The sequence below is a fragment of the Heloderma suspectum genome, chromosome 4, assembly GCF_057233095.1.
Source record: "Heloderma suspectum isolate Gila_16-S chromosome 4, 16-S_ref, whole genome shotgun sequence".
NCBI classification, from domain to species: domain Eukaryota; kingdom Metazoa; phylum Chordata; class Lepidosauria; order Squamata; family Helodermatidae; genus Heloderma; species Heloderma suspectum.
Genome location: NC_139461.1, coordinates 218,039,690 through 218,063,426, shown reverse-complemented (window position 1 = coordinate 218,063,426; position 23,737 = coordinate 218,039,690). Strand labels below are relative to the sequence as shown.

Genomic DNA, 23,737 nt, shown 5'->3' with positions numbered 1-23,737 from the left:
GTCCATAGTTTCTCAGGCACTGTGTCTATCAGGTCTAATCCCTTAAATCTATTCCTCACCTCCACTGTACATTCATAAGGGATATGATTTAGGTCATACCTGAATGGTTTAGTGGTTTTCCCTACGTTCTTCAATTTAAGCCGAAATTTTGCAAGAAGCAGCTCATGATCTGAGCCACAGTCAGCTCCAGGTCTTGTTTTTACTGCCTGTATAGAGCTTCCCCATCTTTGGCTGCAAAGGACATAATCAATCTGATTTCGATATTGACCATCTGGTGATGTCCATGTGTACAGTCGCCTCTTGTGCTGTTGGAAAAGAGTGTTTGCTATGATCAGCATGTTCTCTTGACAAAACTCTATTAGCTTTTGTCCTGCTTCATTTTGTACACCAAGGCCATGCTTGCCTGTTATTCTGGTGATTTCTTGACTTCCTACTTCAGCATTCCAATCCCCTAGGATGAAGAGGACATCTTTTTTTGGTGTTAGTTCTAGAAGGTGTTGTAGGTCTTCATAGAACCAATCAACCTCAGCTTCTTCGGCCTCAGTGTTTGGGGCATAGACTTGAATTACTGTAATGTTGAATGGTTTGCCTTGGATTCGTACTGAGATCATTCTATCATTTTTGAGATTGTACCCTAGTACTGCTTTTCCCACCCTTTTATTGACTATGAGTGCTACTCCATTTCTTCTAAGGGATTCTTGCCCACAGTAGTAGATATAATGGTCAGCTGAATTAAATTCGCCCATGCTTGTCCATTTGAGTTCGTTGATTCTCAAGATGTCGATGTTCAATCTCTCCATGTCATGTTTGACCACCTCCAGCTTACCTTGATTCATTGATCTGACATTCCAGGTTCCTAAACAATATTGTTCTTTACAGCATTGGATTTTCTTTTCACCACCAGACACATCCACAGTTGAGTGTCCTTTCGGCTTTGGCCCAGCCGCTTCACTCTTTCTGGCGCTACTTGGAAATCCCCTCTGCTCTTCCCCAGTAGTATATTGGACACCTTCTGACCTGAGGGGCTCATATCTTTTAGCCTTGTGATACGTTCCATGGGGTTTTCTTGGCAAGAATACTGGAGTGGGTTGCCATTTTTTTCTCCAGTGGACCACATTTTGTCAGAACTCTCCGCCATGACCTGTCTGTCTTGGGTGGCCCCGCATGGCATAGCTTATGGCTTCACTGAGTTACACAAGCCCCTTCGCCTCAACAAGGCAGTGATCCATGAAGGGGTACCTAGTCATACTCAGCTGCTTTGAGCCTTTTTACCAGTCCAGCTCCAATACTGGAAGTGAGTATAAAAGGACTGTGAGTATGGATATGGTATATGTTTGTTGCAGATTTAGGGAATTAGAGACCATAGTATCTTGGCCACCATACACACACTGCCATCCTCTCTAGGTAACCTTGGCTTGGTTGATTTGGATTCGAGGTTTCTTTCATTCAGAGGTTAGGATAGAGATGTTAGATTCTGGCTGGCATAGAACCTGGAAGGATCTCTAAGGTTAAAAGGAGCTCTTTCTGCCTAGTGTACCATCATTGCAATGATGACTTCAATATTTTTATTTCCTGCAAGGCAATTGATGTTGGGAATCCAGCGCTGGAGTTATGTAACATAATCTAACGCGCTATAATTCCATTTCATATTTCTTAGATACAGATATGGTTGTAATTTATTTGTCAGCTGGAATAACGTCAAGGGATTCATCGGAAGATGGTAAAAAGACTACCCTTCGTGTCATCAATGAAGAAAATAGTTTTCTTAACAACTCTGTGATGATCCTTACCTATGCACTCATGAATGGTAAGGGGTGATTACCGTATTTCTGACAAATTAAGCTTCTGGGGTTCTTTTCACTTGTGATCTTTTCTGTTTTGAGTTTAAAAAAATGAAATGCTTTATCAGATACCTTAGAGGCCTGCATTAGCAAAGTATTGTTTATGCATGCCATGAGATGGCTTACTACTGTTTTATAATGATTTCTGCATTTGTGTATACATGAGCTTTTAGGATCATTTCATGAACTGTGCCCTTAAGTCTGCTCTTCACTTATCTGTCACATCTCTGTTGCAGAGGGAGTGACAGGTTTAAAAGAATTAGCATTTCTCCGAGATCTGGCAGAACAAAACTCAGCGAAGTATGGAGTCCCTGACCGAACTGCCTTACCTGTAGTAAAGGGGAGCATGATGGTTTTGAACCAGCTGAGCAATTTGGAAACCACTGTTGGCCGGTTTTATACAAATCTCCCAAACCACATGATTGATGAAGCAGTCTTCAGTTTGCCTTTTTCAGATGAAATGGGAGATGGTAAGTGCTTCAAAGATACTTTTTTTTTTTTTAATGGAATGGTTTCCCTCTGTCAGTCATTACCACATTTGTAGCAAACATAGTAGGTGGCTTTTTTCAGATTTGCCCCTTAGGAAAACTTTGAAATTAGGAGCATTCATGGAGGTATGACACTAAAAATGCTCTCTCTGCAGTACAGTGGGAAACTGGGCTAATGTGACAAGACGTGCAGAAATGATGATGGGCTGGGTTACAAAATCAAGGGTGAATTTCTCTGTTTGAATTGCTTGTCTCTTCCAAAGGGCTAACTAATTCTTACACATGGATGCATGTAACTGAAATCTGACTGTTGCTTTTGATATAAAAAGGTTACATCAGGAAGGTGTGACTTTCAGTGGAGGAAAGTCCCCCAAGTACTTCTTCCACTGAAAATCATGCCCCCTTCATTATGCAATGAAACCTCTTCAGTGGTCCTAAATCCACACCTTCCTGTGTTTGGAAATTGACAGGTGCCTTTTGGACCTCCCAGTGGCTTTTGATAGAGTGGATCATTTAATTTTGTTAACTAGGTCTTTATGCACCAGTAACAAAACCTTAAACCCAGCCCTGTAGCAAATAGGCAGCAAGTGCAGTTCCCTTAGCAAAGGTGTTACATGCTGAAAAGACGCAGCACGGAAAAACAGCAGAGCTGCTGCATTCTGCACTAGCTGCAGCTTCCGACCAACCAAACCAACTTGCAAGGATTCTATGCAATTGTGAGAGACATCTTCTGTATGGTTGATTTATATTGCTTTTGAAAGAGTAATCCAACTCAGAGTCACTCCTAGGCTATAAGAACTTAATCCCAGTAATTTGGAAATGCTGTGCAACTCCCCAAAAACTAAACATGGCATTTTGTGAGGAGGGTGGATTTAAATAATACATTTTTAAGGCATCTCATCACTAAGAAGGGCTTTCAAGCCTTCACAATTATATACAGTTGTTGAATGAAATGTAAGTAATTACCAAAGATCCAAGACCTAAGGTAGCTTGCTTCTAGAATGTTTTTAATGTGGCTGCAGGGTGGTAGAAGGCATTAAAGTTAAGTGGTAGAACTCCAGAAGTCTGGGCTTATGTAAATGGGTGATGTCCTTCTGCAGTTTTTAAAAAATGAATATATATATATAGAAAAACATTCTATATTATCTTGTCCCTGGGATAAGTGACAATGCTATAGAAGGCAAGGGAGAAATCAACCTGATATGTTCTTACTCCAGGCCCTGAGATCTTTCAAAATCATTATGTGCTTCTATTTTAGAATTCCCAGATCAATCGCTATTCTGGGATTTAGCTTGCCAAGAGCAATGTAAAAAAAAAAAACTAATTTTCTAAAGAGTGGAGGCATGATGCAGCAATTCCATTGAAGTTAAGCAGGTCTGGGTGTAGTCAGTGCCTGGATGACAGACTGTCTGGGAACCCTATGTATGCTGCCTTGATCTCCCCGGAGGAAAGGCAGGATATAAATAAATACATAAATATAATTACATATTACGATCGCTTCTCTCTTCCTAAGCTCTCCTGATATTCCTTATGCATAATGCTATTTATTCTTTGGAATTACTGCTATCATCATTTCAGGAAGTGTATTGTCAATCTCCATGCTACCCTGGAGGGCAAAGGAAGGAATAGTGCACTAAACCTGCATAATTTGATGGGATTATTCAAAGCAACTAAATATGCATTTGCAATGCAAACACTTATTTCTTTCTCTCCAAAAGATAATGCTACTTGGCTGAAACTAGATTTCATTTGAATTCAATGGACAAGATTCCTCAGATTACCATAAAAAAGTAATCATGTCCATCTTTAAGTGTTTGGGAATATTAATACATCACTTTAATATTTCTAAACAGGAGGGAATTAATAGAAACCTTTCTTTTACCATCATCCTTCTGATATGCATAATTCCACAGAGGAATGTGCTGGCATAGTGGTTGAAAAGGTGCCTCCAATTAATCGGGCAGTAGATTAAAAAACAGTTTTAAAATTACATTATTTTTGTTCCTGTTTTTATAATTTGTTCCTGTTTTTATCCTTTTCTTAAACTTTTTTTCTTTCTCCCCTTTTTATTAATATTAGTATTAATAATATCATTATGGGACTATTATTATTACTACTATCCCTTGTTGGCTAAACCCTTAATGTTTATTATTATGTGTTAACTGAATGGTAATTTATGGCCAATGGAAATGGACTGTTGCTTCTATTCCTGCGCTATAAGACTGTTTAGATATTTGGTTTGTTCTTTTTGAAGTTTAATATAATTCCTTTTTTTTTCTTTTTTCTTTTTTGTCTTTTCTTTTTTCTTTTTCTTAGAATATTGTAGTGTTGGAAACTGAAGATTCTGATTATATTGTTGGTAGTGCTTATTTCATTTATAAAAACAAAATAAAAATAGATTTTAAAAAGTTTCATTATTTTTAATACAAGAGGCATTCTCACTTATGCAAGAGGAAATTGTTCTTTTAAAATGGGATATTATGTGATGCTTAGGCATCACCTAAGACAGCTTTCCCCAGCCTGCATAACTCCAGATGTTTTGGCTTATACCTACCATCATGTTTGATCATTGGCCATGCTTGCTTGGGCTGATAGGAATTGTAGTCCAAAATATCTGGATGGATCCACATTGGGGAAGGCTGATCTAAACACACAGAACATAGCTTCCCCAAAGCCATTAAGGCAGCAATCCTATGGAAAGTTACTTGGAAGTAAGTTCCACTAAATAAAATGGGACTTCCAAGTAAATGTTCATAAAATTGGACTACAAATCACTTTCCTGTCCCCATACGTAGGTGCTGGAGATTTCCTTATTGTTAATTGAATGTGTGTTTTTCTTGTTCACAGGTCTGATAATGACTGTAAGCAAACCTTGCTATTTTGGAAACTTGCTACTAGGAATTGTTGGAGTAGATGTTAACCTAGCCTATATTTTGGAAGATGTCACCTATTACCAAGATTCTTTGGCTTCCTACACATTTTTGATAGATAATAAAGGTAACTTCAAGGCAGTCAGTATGCTTCCTGTTTTAAAGGCCAATAATTAAATTCTATTGTAGCAGTGAGCACTAACTTTTTAAATGGAAATTTTAATATGCTTCAGACGTTTTGTAAATATAATAAACAACATGTATGCCTACCCTTTTTTTTTTTCATTTTTAGGATACACTCTTATGCACCCCTCTCTTACCAGACCTTACTTGCTTTCTGAACCACCGCTTCACACAGATATTATACATTATGAGAATATTCCCAAATTTGAACTGGTTCGACAGAACATCCTTAGGTAAGACTTTGAGTTAATACTTCATACAAACTTGGTGTGTGCATACCTAATCTCCAGTGGAAATTATGTTGCCCTTAATGTTTATTATACAGCAGCTACAATTCACATGTGGGTTTCATGGTGTGTTTTTTTGTTTTTGTTTTTTAATGAAGGCTCTTTTACACTCAATAGAAAATTCTCATGATTTTGAGTCATGGCCAGTATAGCTATTTCAGTAACCACTGTTTAGATTAGATCCATTATCTTCTGCAAAAGTGCCATTGAAATTAATGGGAACAACACAAGGAACGCAGATATATATATGAATGTCTTATCTGGTTTGCACTTAACACTAATCCATGGTTTATTTAAGCCAGGGTTAGTTGCCCTACCAGGGTTTGTTAGGCAGATAATTGAACAAACTGTGGTTTGTTTTCTCAATCCATGGGTTATTTATTTCCCCCCTCTTTTGCCCGCTTCTTCACTTTATCCCAAATGCCTTTGCAGCGCTGTAATATTGACATGTCCCCTTCACGGATCACTGCCTTGTTGTGGCGAAGGGGCTTGCGTAACTCAGTAAAGCCATAAGCTATGCCGTGCAGGGCCACCCAAGATGGACAGGTCGTGGCAGAGAGTTCTGACAAAATGTGGTCCACTGGAGAAGGAAATGGCAACCCACTCCAGTATTCTTGCCAAGAAAACCCCATGGAACGTATCACAAGGCTAAAAGAGATGACGCCGGAAGATGAGCCCCTCAGGTCGGAAGGTGTCCAGTATACTACTGGGGAAGAACAGAGGGTATTTCCAAGTAGCGCCAGAAAGAGTGAAGCGGCTGGGCCAAAGCCGAAAGGACACTCGGCTGTGGATGTGTCTGATGGTGAAAAGAAAATCCGATGCTGTAAAGAACAATAGTGTTTAGGAACCTGGAATGTCAGATCAATGACTCAAGGTAAGCTGGAGGTGGTCAAACATGAGATGGCAAGATTGAACATCAACATCTTGGGAATCAGCGAACTCAAATGGACAAGCATGGGCGAATTTAATTCAGGTGACCATCATATCTACTACTGTGGGCAAGAATCTCTTAGAAGAAATGAAGTAGCACTCATAGTCAACAAAAGATTGGGAAAAGCAGTACTGGGGTACAATCTCAAAAACGATAGAATGATCTCAGTACGAATCGAAGGCAAACCATTCAACATTACAGTAATTCAAGTCTATGCCCCAACCACTGAGGCTGAAGAAGCTGAGAAAGCAAGAGAATTCCAGAAAAACGTCTATTTCTGCTTCATTGACTACGCTAAAGCCTTTGATTGTGTGGATCACAACAAACTGTGGCAAATTCTTAAAGAGATGGGAGTACCAGACCACCTTACCTGTTTCCTGAGAAACCTGTATGAGGGTCAAGGAGCAACAGTAAGAACCAGACATGGAACAACCGATTGGTTCAAAATTGGGAAAGGAGTACAACAAGGCTGTATATTGTTGCCCTGCTTATTTAACTTATATTCAGAGTACATCATGAGAAACGCTGAGTTAGATGAATCACAGGTTAGGATTAAGATTGCCGGGAGAATTATCAACAACCTCAGATACGCAGATGATACCACCCTACTGGCAGAAAGCGAAGAGGATCTAAAGAGCCTCTTGTTGAGGGTGAAAGTGGAGAGTGCAGAAGATGGTTTGAAACTCAACATTAAAAAAACGAAGATCATGGCATCTGGCCCCATCACTTCCTGGCATATAGAAGGGGAAGAAATGGAAGCAGTGTCAGATTTTATTTTCTTGGGCTCCAGGATCACTGCAGACGGTGACTGTAGCCATGAAATTCAAAGACGCTTGCTCCTTGGGAGGAAAGCTATGGCAAACCTAGACAGCATAGTAAGAAGCAGAGACATCACCTTGCCAACAAAGGTCCGCATAATCAAAGCTATGGTTTTCCCAGTAGTAATGTATGGCTGTGAGAGCTGGACTATATGGAAGGCTGAGTGCTGAAGAATTGATGCTTTCGAACTGTGGTGCTGGAGAAGACTCTTACAAGTCCCCTGGACTGCAAGGAGGTCAAATCAGTCCATCCTAAAGGAAATCAACCCTGAGTGCTCATTGGAAGGACAGATACTGAAGTTGAAGCTCAAATATTTTGGCCACCTAATGCGAAGAGACAACTCCCTGGAAAAAGACCCTGATGCTGGGAAAGATTGAAGGCAAAAGGAGAAGGGGACGGCAGAGGATGAGATGGCTAGATAGCATCACCGATGCAATGAATACGAACTTGAGCACACACCGGGAGAGAGCGGAGGACAGGAAGGCCTGGCGTGCTATGGTCCATGGGGTCACGAAGAGTTGGACACGAAGAGTCGGACTGAACAACAACAATATTGACATGTAGAAAGGCTGGGGTTGTTGTTTTTTACCACTGTTGCCTGCTGCCTCTGTAGCATGATGAAACAAAGTAGGAACAACCCACAGTTGTTGAGATGCAACAATAACCCATGGTTTAGATAACCCAGAGTTCTCTTTCTGGATTGTTCATGGTTAGCAAAGCATGGTTTTTTAGCATGGCTGAGTTCGCACATCGTGACAACCCCAGAATTCAACAATCCATGGGTTAACTAAACCGTGAGTTAGCATTATGTGCAAACCAGGTCACAGTTCACCTAGATTTCAGTGGGCCTTACTCAGCAGAACATCCTGATGTACTGTGCTATAGGTCATCTTCTCAGAACAAAATGTTACTTTCTTCCATTTCTCCAGGAGACATCTCCATTTAGAATATCTAATGATCAGATAATAATGATCTAATGATTCTTGATTTCATTTTATATATTTTAAAAATACAGTTATTTCTAGGTAAGAACACTATGAAAAAAAAATCCAGTCCTCTCTTCAGGTGTTTGTACAGTATTGTTATAACATTTCTGTCCTATTATTTTAAGAAAGCTACTTTGTTCACATTCTGATCTTGACTCATAAATCAGTGCAACCATTATTCCTATCTCCATTCTGACATTAATAATTTTTACAGACTTTCCCCCTGAACACTAGCACATTTTAAACTTGTCTTTAGTGTGAGATGCCAAGACTGGAAACACTGATTTCACCATAGCCATAAAAGGCATGGTGTAAGACTATTGAATTTAGTGGGGGAAACTCCTGACAATCTTCACATCAACGAGACTACATCAGTGACAAAAGAGATGCTGTTTGTCCTCTTGCTTTACAGCTCCTTGGCTTTACATGTAGATTCACACAGGGAACAGAGAGAGCCCCTGGAAAAAGAGCTTAAAATCTGTCTCCCATGGGACAAGATATGATGCAGAAAAAAACAGTGACATTAGGCTGTTATACTGGTGTGTCACAATACTAATTATGTCAGATTATCAGCCTCCTTTAGTTTCTCTGGATTATTGCAGTTTACATATCTTGAAGCTGCAGCTAGCAATTAAGCTTTAAACCCTACCTACGAAGTTATTTTAGTTTACATTTTCTTTTGGTATGTTGTTTTCTACTCATATTCTACTGTTCACAGTTCAAATCCCTGTGTTGAAATAATTGGCCTCATACTTCGCTTTTCATCTTCAAACTATTCTAGTAAACCTTACCCTCCAAACCACCTTTGTAAGGTAGGCAGACAAGCTTCCTTAGCCTACATTTACACTTTGAAAAGAAAAGTAGCATTCAGTGAGTTGCCTAGGGTCACAGAAGGAATTCGTGTTACAATGGAAAAGAGAACTAGGCCATGCGGTTCTGTACATGAATAACTTCTTCAGTTTCTTTAAGCAACAAATCAGAGCAAAAATATGTATTGAAATCCCTCACACGGGTTTGAAATAATAGCTATTCAAGGTGAGGGCATTAAATTACGTTTTAGAAAAATCAATACAAACAATTAATGGATATGGCTTTCAGATATTAATTATCTGGAACAGTTCCAGTACCTTGCAACAGTTATTTATGCTTTCATAAACCTGACAATTGAGAACTCTAATGCAGCCCCTGGAAGATGAACTAGAACTTGCAGATAGTGCAGAATGCTGCAGTCTGCCTTTTTCATGGGTGTCGTCAGGCAAGAACCTATATCACCAGTTCTGTACCAACTGCACTGGATCCTCATAGTTTCTGGGCCCATTCAAGGTGCTTGTTTTGACCTTAGGGAGTAGCTCTAAAGTTCAGAGCCTCTCACCACATATCTTACAGAGTAATCCTAACGGGTGGATTCCTAACGAGTGAAGTTATGGACCATCTGCCACTTCCAACACCCTGCATCATTTAAAATATCATGGACAATAGACCCAAGGCTGCAGATACATAACCACAGAAATCACTCTGCTGGTCTTTTTATATGCCATCTTTCACTTTTGGTTTGGTGTTCTGCCCCACAGTCTCAGACAGGAACCACATTATTCCAGAATGGACATGGAAACCATACGTGGTTTTAAAGAAAAATGCTAGGATAGCAAAATGCTTTAACTGCACAGGACTGGACAATGCTATAGAGTCCTGAAAACTGTTTTATTCATTAATCTGCCCAATGTTTGGTCTTCTCTTGCGTCTTCTTAAATTTTTCTCTGTTCAAAAAAGTATCAGAACACCATCCTGCTTGCCTCCCTAGGTTCACGTAGCCTGTTGCTACAAGTTCCTCTCTTGGCACTTTAAACCTGGGAGAGGTAACAGCAGCAACAGCAACAACAACAAAAATTCTTTACAATGAGGGCAAGGATGGGAAAATTGTGGCCTTCCAGATGTTGTTGGACTGCAAGTCTTATCAGCCCTAAACAGCATAGGTGAAGGATAATGGGAATTACATCCAGTATTCATCTTCATCATCATCTTCATCATCATTTCTAGGCTGTCTAGGGCTAGGCAACAAGGAACTGTGTGCAGTGAGTGTGCTGGTGGAGGAGGGAAGGAGCACTCCATCCCTCGTCCACATCCAGCATAGAAACCAAGCAGACTTCTAGAGGCAGGAAGCCTGCTCCTTTGCAGGCAGGATAGAAAGGCAGTGGGCCGCTGCAGGAGGGACAGTATCCTCTGCCAGTCCCCAGTAGGCTAGTAAAAAGGTTTGGAGGCTACTAACTTTTGTGGGCTTATTTACAAGGCTGCTCTAGGCCCTTTAATTGCTGAGTGTACCTGGTGTGAGAGAAATCTCCCACCCTTCAGGGTTCATGAGGTGTAGCCCTGTGCCAATGAGAGTGCTGCATTGGTCTTTATCTGAACTGGAAGGAATTCTCTGGTGCTCTTTCGGGCCTAGGCAAAGATTAATTCAGCAGTTGGGAGGAAGTGTTATTTGCCCTGGTGAGCAGACAGACAGACAGTCATACCTCTGTTACTAAACACAACCAGGGCCTTCGGTGATTTCATTCCACTGAGAATATTATCACTGAAATCTCTCATCTGGAACCAATTTACCTGATCAGAGTTGTAAGACCACAACCAGCAGGATTTGGCTTTGAGTGTGAACTGGTAAATATGATGTTGCAAAGCATTCCACTTTCACTTTAATTAAGAATAAATTCCGTGCAGCCCTTTCTTAAGTAATCTCAATTTAAAAGTAAACATGAACATGAACATTGAGTTTCTTTCCTGTTTTAATAAGTGACAGATATTGTTTGTTGCCAATTTAGCCTCCCTCTAGGGAGTCAACTTATTACAGTCCCAGTGAACTCCTCACTGTCTTGGCATGTAAACAAACTGCGTGAAATTGGGAAGGATGCCTACAACGTGAGTTATGCCTGGAAAATGGTAAGTGACAGAGCTCACTTGAATGTATGCTAATGTATTGAAGCTGAAGGCAAATTTTTAATTGCAACAAAACAGGAATTCTTCTCTTAATATTTCCAAGAATTTGGAGTCTGTTGCATGGCCTCTGGGCCATACACTATCAGGGCTGAGCTAAATTGTTAAGCAGTAAATAATAACATCAAAAGGGTTTATGTTTGTGCCTGTTTGAATGAGATTTCCTTCCACCATTAAGAAATCAACACGGTATGTGCCTGTGATGCAACATCTCATGAGAGGTGACATAGTTGCATGACAAGATTGTACCACATTGATTTCTGAACATTTCAGTTGATCCTCGGTTATGGAAATACCAAACCCTTGCTATAAGACTGATGATATGATATTGAAATATAAGGTTGATTATGTATACTGAATTGAATTGTAATATTGCCAGTGTTTTTTTCTTTCTCTTTTTTTTCCTTTTCCTCTTTCATTATTGCTGTATCCTCCTAAAACTATTGTATTGTTGGGAAATTGTAGTTATTGATTAGGTTGTTGGTATTGTTTATTTCATTTATAAAGATAAAAAAATAGAATAAAAAGTACTTAAAAAAGAAGAAGAAGAAAAGAAATACCAAACCCATATCTGGCATGATTTGGGAGGAGACATATATGTACATCTTTCTCATTTCGCAACTTCTAGGCATGGGACTTAGTCCTGCAGGAAAACACCATTGTGGGAAATAGAGTTCCTACTTCTTCCCAACTATATTTTGAAGAAAAGAAATTCCAGGGTTGAACACATGTGTTTCATGCAGAAGGTTCCAATTCAATGCCCGACATCTCTAGTAAGGGTTAGGAAAGAATCTGGCCTGGAGAGCTACTGCCAATCAGTGTTGACAATACTGGGCTAGATGGACCAATGGTCTGACTCGGTATAGGACAGCTTCCTATGTTCCTAAATAGAATGTGTAGGTTCAGTATGATACAGGAATGTTTTGTATTGCTAAGAATTGGTTAATTGCTTTGGTCATTTCACAAAATTAGTTAAATTAACTTAAAGCACAATTCTGTGCATGTTTACGTAGAAGCAGGGCCCACTGGCTGTGGTGGCACATGGTGTTAAGGCATTGATTGTTTTTAAACATGGTTGGTTGAATAACCAGGATCCAGCTCATGGACAAACAAGAAAATCACAGCTTCTTTCATCTAATGTTGGTGTCTTGCTTCTCCATCCCGCTTCCTCTGCACATACATTCCTGCTGTCCTGAATACCTTTCATGGTTGCCAAGGATGGCATGGCCACACTGCTTCACCAACTTTCAGTATATGTCTGCAGGAATAGTCTCTGGGGCCTGGACCATGGGCAGTGTGGGAGTTAGTGTCCCAGGTGAATTGGTCTACAGTGCTTCTGATGGTCAATGCATGATGCAAGTTGGCTGCTTCAAGCCGAGGGTTCCCTGGGCAAGGTCGCTGCTCACCTCTTCATCACCCAGCCCAGGGAGGTTGGGATGTCCCTCCAGGAAAAGATCCCCCTTTGTCTAGCAGTTGTTGTGGAGAATATACCACACCATGATTATGTTGGCCACCTGGTCCTGCTTCATGCTCATCAAAATGTGTAGCTACCTCCTTTTTTAACTTTAGCCAACAGAAGGCTCTCTCCAACAGGATACTAAACAAGATAATGGGAGCAGGGTTTTTTGACAATTTTTCAGCCTTCATATAATAGTCTTCATAACCCTCTATAATAGCTGAGTGGATACTTGGGCTATCCATGTGAATTCAAGGCTTCAGTGTAGTTTTTCCACAGAAGCTGCCACCTCTAAACTGCTGCAATCCTCCTCTATAAGCAACTTAGTTTTTCTGTCTCACAGCCATCGTGTTTTAAAAAATGGTTACAAGAAAAGATTATAAGCTGAGCAACTAACTTAAGCGAAGAGAAAACTCTCTGGAAAAGACCCTGATGCTGGAAAAGACTGAAGGCAAAAGGAGAAGGGGACGGCAGAAGATGAGATGGCTAGATAGCATCACCGACACAATGATACAAACTTGAGCACACTGCAGGAGAGAGCGGAGGACAGGAAGGCCTGGCATGCTATGGTCCATGGGGTCACGAAGAGTCGGACACGACTTAACGACTGAACAACAACAACAAACTAACTTAAATAATTTACTTTGCCTATCTCAACACTTGCACATTTAGGAAAATTGATACAAAATTACATAGAATATGTACTCTAATAAAATAAATAAATTGGAGAGCAGTTCTCCATTAGAGATCCAAAAGCTGCATGAAATTGTGTTCACCGTTGGGTTGAGCAGATTTTCACATACATGGAAATAGTCTATACAACGTTTACTGCCGGGCCTGAAACGGTACTCACTGGATCTGTAGGAACTTGGACTGCTAGGGAACATCCCAATTTTCTCTTAAAGCATAAATCAGGGAGGGTTTTTCTTTTAATTATGGTGAATCAAAGAAAACAGTACAAAATTTTCAGATTTGCTTTGTTTTTAATGGGAATGTTTTCCTTATTAGCCTGTTTGATCTTTTTAGGTTCAAGATACATCCTTCATTTTGTGTATTGTTGTGATACAACCAGAAATACCTGTGAGACATCTTAAAAACCTTAACACGGTACCCAGTAGCAAGCTACTTTATCATCGACTGGATCTTTTGGGTCAGCCCAATGCTTGTCTGCATTTCAAACAGCTGGCAACCTTAGGTAAAGCAATTCTTCTGAAATTTATCCATTCACCCATACATCGCTGTGTGGAGAACCTGTTCTTGCAGTGGGGCTGTCTACGCTAGGGCAATCCCTCCCTCCCTTCACTTTCACTGCCACGGTTAAACTACATCCCTTTATTTAAAGTAAAATCGCTTTATTTTCCCTAAGGTCATCAGGCGTGAGACAAAATAGATCAGAGGTACCAAGAAGGTAAATAAAACTATGTAGTATTTTATTAAAAAGAAAACAAGAAATATTATTTTAAGAATGTTGTTACTACTTTTATACAGTTACTTTTACTACCAATCAGGTGTTAGAAACACCAGTTCCTATCCCTAGCCAAACTTAAGCTAATTCCCCTGTCTAGCACCACACCAGTTAACTCACAGGCCTAATGATGAGGGCTTGAAAGGCAGTCTTCTCTCTGGTCAGTTTGACTTCCACCTGGAAACTTCAAGGCTGTTCACCAGGCTTCTGAAGTCTTCAGTTTGGTCCAGCAGCTGCTCAGACCACCACCACCACCAGCTGACAGTCAGGTTCAGCTCTTTCCTCCGAAGGCTGCTCCAGGAGTCTTCATCTCCTTACTTGCAGATCTTCTCCACCTTCTTCCTCACAAGCTCTCATTCTGGCCTCCTGGTCTTGTAAATGCTCTTCTTTCTGGCTGATGTCTTCTTCAGATTCCGCAGCCTCTCATGAAGACACCTCCTGACGACTTTTCCTCAGGCAAATTCTCCTCTCAGACTCCTACATCAGACTCTCCATGACAGACTCTCTCCCACATGCCTCTCCACAACTCCTTATATTCACTTCAGTCAGAAACTCCAGCCAATCAGCTTTAGGATAGTCAACATTCCGTCACCCCATCTCTGTATAAACTTTGGACCAATGGGAATCTTTAGACTGTTCAGTTATTCCCCAGTCAAATGGCACCAATTTCAATTCTACCCTCCCACATAAAAAGACAGAATCTGGCTTCATTTTCACCTGCCAGTTTGCCAGCACACTGTATTTACAATGTAACGCTCCTCAGGCACAAGCCTTGAGTAAAAAGCATACATTTTTCTTTTATTGTTAAAAAATAAAATTTTATTCCCCCATTCAGACTCTCAGTGGTTGCAAGAAAAAATAACAGTTAAAGTTTTACCTCAGTTTCTTCACGTGCTGTAAGTTAAAATAGCTATGAAAAGTTATCAGAAACACAATTATTCAAGAGTGCTAACTTCTGAAGTCCTGTCAGGTTGTACTCTGAACAAGAAGGATCATCATCAGCCCAAACCTCTCTGAACTGAGCTCATATTGGCTTGAGCAGAAGGTGATCCCAGCTTCCCTAAATCATCATGTTCCATTGTGTCATTTAACAGAAATTATACTGCTTTAGCTTAAACCATTGTCCCTCACTTCAGCAGCAGTTGAGAGCAATTGCTCTTCATTATCTCTTTTTTGCACTCATCCAACCATTATCATTTATATAAATAACTTCTAAGACATTCATTACCGTGCATATCTTGAGTAGACCTAAGCTGTCTATTTTTGTGACAGAAATTGTATGTGCAGGATCATCTTTTGTTGTATGAAAATCAAAACTCATCCCCAGTTTTTTTGTCCAAGTCCTGGACACTAAAGAGCCTCGTGTGGCGCAGAGTGGTAGGCGGCAGTATTGCAAGTGAAACTCCCCACGACCTGAGTTCGATCCCAGCAGAAGCTGGGTCCCAGGTAGCCGGCTCAGGTCGACTCAGCCTTTCATCCTTCCGAGGTCAGTAAAATGAGGACGCAGCTTGCTGGGGGAAAGGTAGTCACGACTGGGGAAGGCAATGGCAAACCACCCTGCTATAGTCTGCCAGGAAAACACCAGCGAAAGCAGCGTCCCTCTAGGAGTCAGCAACGACTTGGTGCTTGCACGGGGGGAACCTTTCCTTTTTTTCCTGGACACTAATCCATGCTCACACAGAGCACTGCATGCACGTGCTAGTGCAGGGCTATTACCTGTTGCATGGGCTGGGGCAGGGGGGAACTTGCATGACTGGAAACTGTCAAAGTTATAGCTCAGTCTGCTTGGAAGAGCGTCCCAAGCAGCATCAGCAGGAAAGCACAGCCACGTTGCCATGTTTGCCCCTCCTTATCCGCACCCTCACCCCTTCTTGACATTGCCTCACCCCACCCCTTGCTGTTGCTTACCCTCTGGACTGGACTGCGGGCGATCTCCTGGGACACCCCTTCCACAATGCCTGGCTCTGAGGATGGACCCCCTCAGAGCCAGGCATTTGGGCTTGGCCAACTCTCTGAAGAACTGCACCGACTGCTTCCTCCAGCTAACATGGCTCTCCAGAGAGCCCACTCACCCTCTGGCATACACTGAGAGGTTTCTGAGCACAAGTCAGAGGGCAGGTGCTAAGAGCAGTCCCCTGTCCTCTGGTTTGCTCTGAAGATCCCCAAAGATTTGAGGGGATCTTCAGAGCAAAATAGAGGATGGGTGGCTTTACTGGAGAGTACCGCTGGCTGCTCTCTCACTGTGTTATTTGCCACAGCAGGAGAATAGGACTGGTGGGGCTCTCCAGATCAGTCATTAGTGTTGCCAAGCAAGTGGCTGCTCTGGAGAGCCCTGCTGGTCCCACTCTCCGTCTGTGGCAAATACCATGGTGGGAGGGTGGCTGGTAGGCCTCTTTGAAGCACCTGCTAGAGACACTGGTGGGCCTTTCTTGAAGGGGGGATGCACAATTTGCTGCTCCTCCCACTCTACCACCTGAGACAGGGGATTCACCCTGATAGGAGGGCTGGCCTTGTCTCCAAGCTTGCTCCGAGAAATTCAGGGATTGCACAGCTGAACTCCCAAGGATCAAGAACTGCTCAGCATGTGCCCTGTGAGCTAGCTTAGAGATTGCATGGTCCAGGAGCTAAAAAGCCACCTTTGGGGATCTTTGCACACTTGTGTCTTACATATCTAGGACTTGGGTGAAGAATAGAAAAATTTTCTAGACTGTAGTTGAAAGCACACACGAAAATGAAGGTTCTTTTCAACAACAGGAGAAGTGAAAATGACACTAAAGAGACCCTCAAGCTGAGCATTTTAACTTGGCAAGCATTTTTCACTCTTCCAATTCCATGTCTAACAATCTTCCTTATACCTTCTGTTTTCAGTACACTTCTCTCAGTCCAGCATAGGCATGGGTACTCTTAATGGATAATAGAGCAAAAGCCTTCTTTTTCTCCCTTTCAGTCCCTAACTGCTACTGCAGCGTGCTGTTTTCTTTTTGCTATTCTCCACCTGAACCTTCTGAAAGAATCTTCTGAAATGGGCCAGGCAACACCATGGTTAAATGCTGCTAAGTGGAGTGTCTTGAGACTGTCTGCTTGGTTTAAAAAAGAGAAAAAATCTTGTGAAATAAGTATACCCTGAAAGCAGGTGGTTGCATAATTTACCTTTCAGAAAATAGGCTCTGTTAGGTATGAGTTGTGTTGTTATACTACTTTCAAAGCTGAGCTTGATTCTCCTGGCTGTCAAATAAATCATTAGCAATAACATGAAAACATTGAAGTTCTTGCCAGTCATGCCATATCCTGTTGACTTTGGAATTATGCAGATTTTATTCCCAGCTATAAATATTTAATACCATCAATCCCTCTGAAAGAAGCCAGAAGTTAGAACTCTGGTGAGAATATACTTTGAAATATTTTTAATTGGCAAGTTCAGAGACTCTAAAAACTGTATAAAAGTTCTAAATTCAGTGGAACATCTTAACTTTTTAAAAAAATCTAAATAGTTTTATATATTAAAATTAGGCACATCCATTTTAGAAGTTTGTCTCAGGTTATGCTGAAATAGAAAATTAAACTTATAGAAACAATAAGCAATTATTCTTAATCAAAAGGTTTTGACAATATATTTTGACACTTTTATTCAGGTTAAATTCCTTGCGCAAACAACTTCTCACCCTCTTCCATGTTGCCCGTTAAAAAAACGAATATTCTCCCTTAAAGCCCCATATAGCCACTGCTATGTGGTTCCTCTCCAAATAATGGATCCTTTCTTACGGTCTTTGGAACAGCACCAGAACATCACAAAGCAAGGCAGGGGAGTCTCATCAGCTTCTTGTTTCACCCATCTATATTACATAGTTAAAAAGTTTGTTTAAAAGCTATCGTTGAAAATAGTTTTATCATCGTGATGATTGCTGTTTATTTGGGATACTTTAAAGATTATGTGAGGAAGAAATATCCCCAATCGTTGTGTTTTCCTTTCATCAAGTCATATCAACCACGGGGTATACACTGAAAAATTAACATAATCAAATGCCTGAGGGCCTCTGCACATAACCGCTACAGCCTATGTCAGCTATACTTCTCAGCTGGCTTATGCCGCCTTTCAGGCTCCAGCCAAGAATGAGCTTGTGGAGAGGGTGCTTTTGGTACCCTGAAGCAAACATGAAGCAAACTTTTATGCCACTGAGCCACAAGCCCTCTCCTCTTCAGGTTGACTCCTGTCCATGTAGGTGGCTTCTCACAGCTGCTTTACCATGGGTGGAGAGTTATGGAAGTCTTCATTGGCTGACTGGCAGCTGTGGCTGCTGCAAATCGGGTTGGTTGTCTGAGGAGGCCCTGAACCGTGCTACAGTAGCTAAAGCCCTTATCACCATTTCTTGCACCCCTTAATACCTGCCAACAGCTCCACTTCCCTGTGGCATACTTGACCATAACAGGTGTTTGTCTCCCTACATTTCAGGTTCCTTCCCTCCCTTAAAAATGAGGATGGGGGAAAAAACTAGAGAATGAGCACGGTTGTTACAACAGTACCCCCTGGTGGCCACATGCACTACAACATAGATGTTGGAGAAACATTTCTTAAGGACAGACATCCTCACATTTTCATGATATTCTCTTGTTGCTCTAGTATGTTACTGCAATAGCTAGATAACTGACTTTTTGTATGGCTGGGTTCAGCTGATATTTTGTGGTATGCCATATTTACATGTCTTGTCTTTCCAGAAAGCCCTACAGTAATGCTGTCCGCTGGTAGTTTCTCTTCTCCATACGAACATCTGAGCCAACATGAGACCAAGAGGATGGTGGAACACTACACAGCATATCTTAGTGACAACACACGCCTCATTGCCAACCCTGGGCTGAAGGTATGTTTTCTTTGTTCTGTCTTGCCCATTTACCTTCCTTGCTACTGTGATAGTCTTGCTTAGACATTTCTTGACTTTTGCTGGATCCATGTGGTATGAGAAGATTTTAAAGAAGTAACTGGGTTTAGATGATTTCTGATGAGTCTTTGACTAGGTCCCTTGGTTTCTTGCTATGTTTAAATAGCTGGCTTTGTTGCAAGTTTTGCTTGTTTGTCAGTGCCAATACTTAGCAACACAAGTATAGAATGAACTTGGCACATATAAAGCACGAATGTTTAAAATGTCTCAGCTAGTTGGATTCTGAAATGGACTTCCAAAGTGAGTTTAAGATTCTGCCGTGGAACAGTTTAAGAGGCCTCCCAACAGTTTAGGGGCCCCCTGTTTAAGGGAAATAACAGCTTTTCCCTAGGAAGAAAGGCCTGTAAGATGACATGTGTGGGAACAATATGAAGATCAGATCAGTGTTACAAACACCAGGCACAGAGAATACTCTTCATTTTTAAAGGCATAGGGAAAAGATTTGCGGACAAGATTTAGATCTACCCAGAATAAAACATTATATAGTGTAAATAATGGCAACAAGATTTCATTAGTATAAGAGTTTTTCTTCTTTTTTCTTCTTTTTTTCATTTCTTGAAATTTGCTGGGTCCATCTGGTGTGAGAAGATTTTTAAAAAGTAATTGGGTTTAGATTATCTCTGATGAGTCTTTAGGAAACCCTGCAAGCAGCTTATTATCTTTTCAGGCAAGTCTTAAAGGAACCCTGCTAGGTCTGTCTTTGTTTTTCAGTTCTCTGTCAGAAATGAAGTAATGGCTACCAGTCACGTCACAGATGAATGGATGACACAAATGGAAATGAGTAGCTTGAACAGTTACATTGTCCGCCGTTACATAGCAACGCCCAATGGGGTGCTCAGAATTTATCCTGGTTCCCTCATGGACAAAGCATTTGATCCCACTAGGAGACAATGGTGAGTTTTAGGATCACATTATGAAAGGTTTAAGAAAACCTTTGAGGTTTATAATATTGCGCAAGAGATAATATTTTGTGCACGATTTATAGGATGTTGATAAAACAGACAGATGAAATATTTCCAAGTTAAATAGTATACATTTAATATTTTAAATTTGTGATTGAAATTGCATTGGGTGCTCGCTTTTTAAAAGGTAGCTTCTGTTTCTTGCCCTTCTGTGCAGCAGTGAATAATGGAAACATCTACATATGGTTACTAAAATCCATGTTGCTTGTTAAAATCCTTCAGAGCTTATCTCATGTGGTCCTCATTATGAATTTCAGATTCTTGTAGCATTCTTGCCTCTTACTATTCCATGAAGCAGTTTTCCTGTTCTGTAGTTTTCTTGCACTGTAATTCCACATAAGATTATGCTCATTTAACAGAAGTCTATTAATTATGCACAAACATGGTTTAAGAAAATGTTTTGTATACACTGTAAATGAGATAATAAACATGAGGGAACTCCTGAATGCATTCCATTCCATATGCTCAGTTGAATTAAGCCAGCCAGGTGGGGGCTGCAAATTATGTCAGAAACTAGTGAATATAAGCAAATGCAGGATTTCCCCCCTCAAGCTACTCATGCTGTCAGTCGCTTCTGTCAATTCTACTGGCACTGCCTCTTCCTCTCTGTTTTAAATCTGCTTGCAGAGCAAAGTACAGGAAAAACAAAATAATTTCTCAGCTGCCCTTTTCTTCCATAGTTGAAATATTTCCATTTTCCCCACAATAACAGTGAATCTTAAGAAGCTTGCTATATCAAACCTGATTTTAATTAGATGAATGTTCACACAATATTTCAAAATGGTGTGGGGGAAGGAACCCAGAAGGGCTAACCCTGTGGTGGCAAGAAATATCACAGAAAAACAAGCTGTAGATACTGCCAGAAGGGTTTGTTTAAACAATAAATGTCCTATATGTTTGGGTGCAGCTGTTCATCAGGGGAAAATCACTCAAATGATGCATACATCACCAGCTACATTCATTTTATTAATTTCTGGAATTTCTATCCCACCACTTGAAAATATAGTCAAGGCGGCCCCATAACATTCTTATTGACACATACAAAATCCGAAACACAATAACTGCAAGTTGTCCTTTAAAACCTCTGAAATCTATAACAGTTTTAAAAAGGAACGTAGGACCCCAAAATGCATAAGTGAGTTAAATAGACTTTTTACATGTTTTGCATATGCATGGGTTTATGCAAGATTAATTTTCTGTGTTACAGAGGTTTTGCATCTATTTTGCAACATTCATTTCACATAAAGTTCCTTCATTACATTAAAGATGTTTCTTTTACTTTCTGTTAGGTACCTCCATGCAGTGGCGAATCCAGGATTAATTACTTTCACCGGGCCGTATTTAGATGTTGGAGGAGCTGGCTATGTGGTTACCATCAGTCATACAGTTCATTCTTCAAGGTAAATTTGTTTTTGGTAGCAACCATAATGTCTTGATCTTTGATCCACAACTAAGATTGGCCAGTATTTTGTGTAAGAATCCGCAGATTGTACTATAGTTCAAGTGAACTAAAAAGAAAAAAAATCCATCCACATGATGGCATCTGAAAATATGGGCTATTAAAGTTTGTAGCAGCTTACCTTCTTTACATAGCAAGACTAGATAGTGAGGGTAGATGTTAGTAGAAGAGATAATGGAAGATGGATGTTAATGAGGTGCTGTGTGTTCTGATTGTATTTATGTATTTAACTGTTTAAACCTCTTCTTCTTCTTCTTCTTCTTCTTCTTCTTCTTCTTCTTCGCATTTATGTTCCACCCTATGGCCCCATTGGCCTTCAGAGCATCTGACTTTTGAATACTGAGTTTAAATGTTCTGCTTACTCAAGAGAAAATAAAATAGACTCTGAGCTTCTTTTCTGAAGAGAGAAGGTTGAGGGACATGAGAAATCCCACAATAATATTCAACCATCCTTTAATGCTCCATAATGCAACCTCTAACCTCTAGTGAAATTTTTGATCTGATTGCCCAACTTAAATCTGGCAAAGCACCAGCCCCTAATTCCATGAGTCCAGATCTCTTAAAATCTAACCCCGAATGGTGGGCTCCCTTACTGTCAGTCTTCTTTACTTTCATTAATAGAAACGGAAATATTCCAGACATCTGGAGCAAAGCAATGATAGTCCTTGTCTTTAAAAAAAAGTTAATAGGACAAATCTGGCAAATTATAATGCCATCAGCCTTCTTTCAGTTATTGGAAAACTTTATTGTTTTTATCTAGCTGTTCTTAATTCGCTGTATTTGTTCTTTTTATCAAAATTCTTATTTGTCTGTGACTAATAAATAAATCATCACCATCATATGATATACTATATTTTTACTATTGACTAGTATTTACAGTCTTCTAAGCTGCATGGGGAAAATGTGTACAAGTTTGCGTTCTTATAATAATCAGAATCTAATTTAAGCAGTTGCCCTACTACTACGATGTGGTCAGGGTTCCACATTGCAGCCACATGGGTTGGATGACTCATCAGTGTGGTATGGTGAATAGAGTGCTGGACTTGCCATGCAGTGGTGAAGCGCACTGGATGACCTTGGGCAAATCTCTCTCTCTCTCTCTCTCTCTCAGCCTAGACTAGACCCAGGGTAGTTGTGAGGTAGGGGTAGGCAACCTGGTGCCCTTCACATGTTTTGGACTACAGGTCCCATAATTACTGGCCATGCTGGCTGGCACTGATGAGAGTTGTAGTCCAACAGATCTGGATGGCACATAACTGGAGCCCATCCATGTATGCCACCCTTAGCCCATTGGAGGAATGCTGGGATATCACATGGATACTTCCCACACCAGCACTGTTGGCCTCCAGGAAGGTAGAGGGTTTGTGTGCGAACTTTCCACCCAACCCACATGGTTGCTGCCCTGAGCCAGAACCTTCAAAGAAAGTGTTACTTTTGCCTGTGTAAGGTTTCTTGTGTCGTAGTTACAAGCACATTGGGGAGAACTCTTCCTTAATGCTCTCATATATAGTTGCAGCAGAATAGTACAGGTGGAAAAATGGTGCCAGATGGCTGAGGAAAGGGAGAAGATTCTTTTCCCCTTCCAAACACTGTTGTAAAAATATGCCAGTATAGGCTCTTGAAGACTGTGTTTTATGGCCCTTTGATGTGTCAGTTGCTAAGGCAACAATATGTAGTCTTGAGCTGTAGAGCAAAATAGGGGTATCAGCAGTCCTCCGCGTATAGGCAAGATGTTATCATTTATTCACAGCAGCTCTTGCTACTTCTGCATCTTTTAAGGTCTAACACACACAACACATATGAAATATCCATACAGCCTGTCTCTCTCTAGTTTAAATTATCATGACTGTGCCCAGCTAAGGCGTACAGACCCAACTATATTTTTTTGGATGCCTAGGAATTTATCATGATAATGGAAGTATTTCCAGCTTCTGTTTAAAAAAAAAAAATCCTAATTGTTGAAGGGGTTAAAAAAGAGAGGGCAGAAAATTGTATAATTGACATATTTGCTCAGTAGAGTGAGAGGGCATATAGGTAAACTGACAATATGCAGTTCAAATAGTGGAATGCT

The 23,737-nt window shown here is 40.6% G+C and overlaps 1 protein-coding gene across 2 annotated transcripts in view; it reads left to right on the top strand.

The window, feature by feature from the left end:
* Window positions 1–23,737, top strand: part of CACHD1 (cache domain containing 1) — a 175,967-nt gene that overhangs the window by 126,052 nt on the left and 26,178 nt on the right. For both annotated transcript variants that reach the window (XM_084848253.1, XM_084848254.1), the window contains exons 8-16: window positions 1,658–1,807; window positions 2,078–2,311; window positions 5,177–5,326; window positions 5,492–5,615; window positions 11,219–11,336; window positions 13,873–14,041; window positions 19,025–19,167; window positions 19,957–20,138; window positions 21,497–21,607. In XM_084848253.1, the coding sequence (XP_084704379.1) occupies window positions 1,658–1,807; window positions 2,078–2,311; window positions 5,177–5,326; window positions 5,492–5,615; window positions 11,219–11,336; window positions 13,873–14,041; window positions 19,025–19,167; window positions 19,957–20,138; window positions 21,497–21,607 (1,381 nt within the window). The remainder of the gene's footprint in view (window positions 1–1,657; window positions 1,808–2,077; window positions 2,312–5,176; window positions 5,327–5,491; window positions 5,616–11,218; window positions 11,337–13,872; window positions 14,042–19,024; window positions 19,168–19,956; window positions 20,139–21,496; window positions 21,608–23,737) is intronic.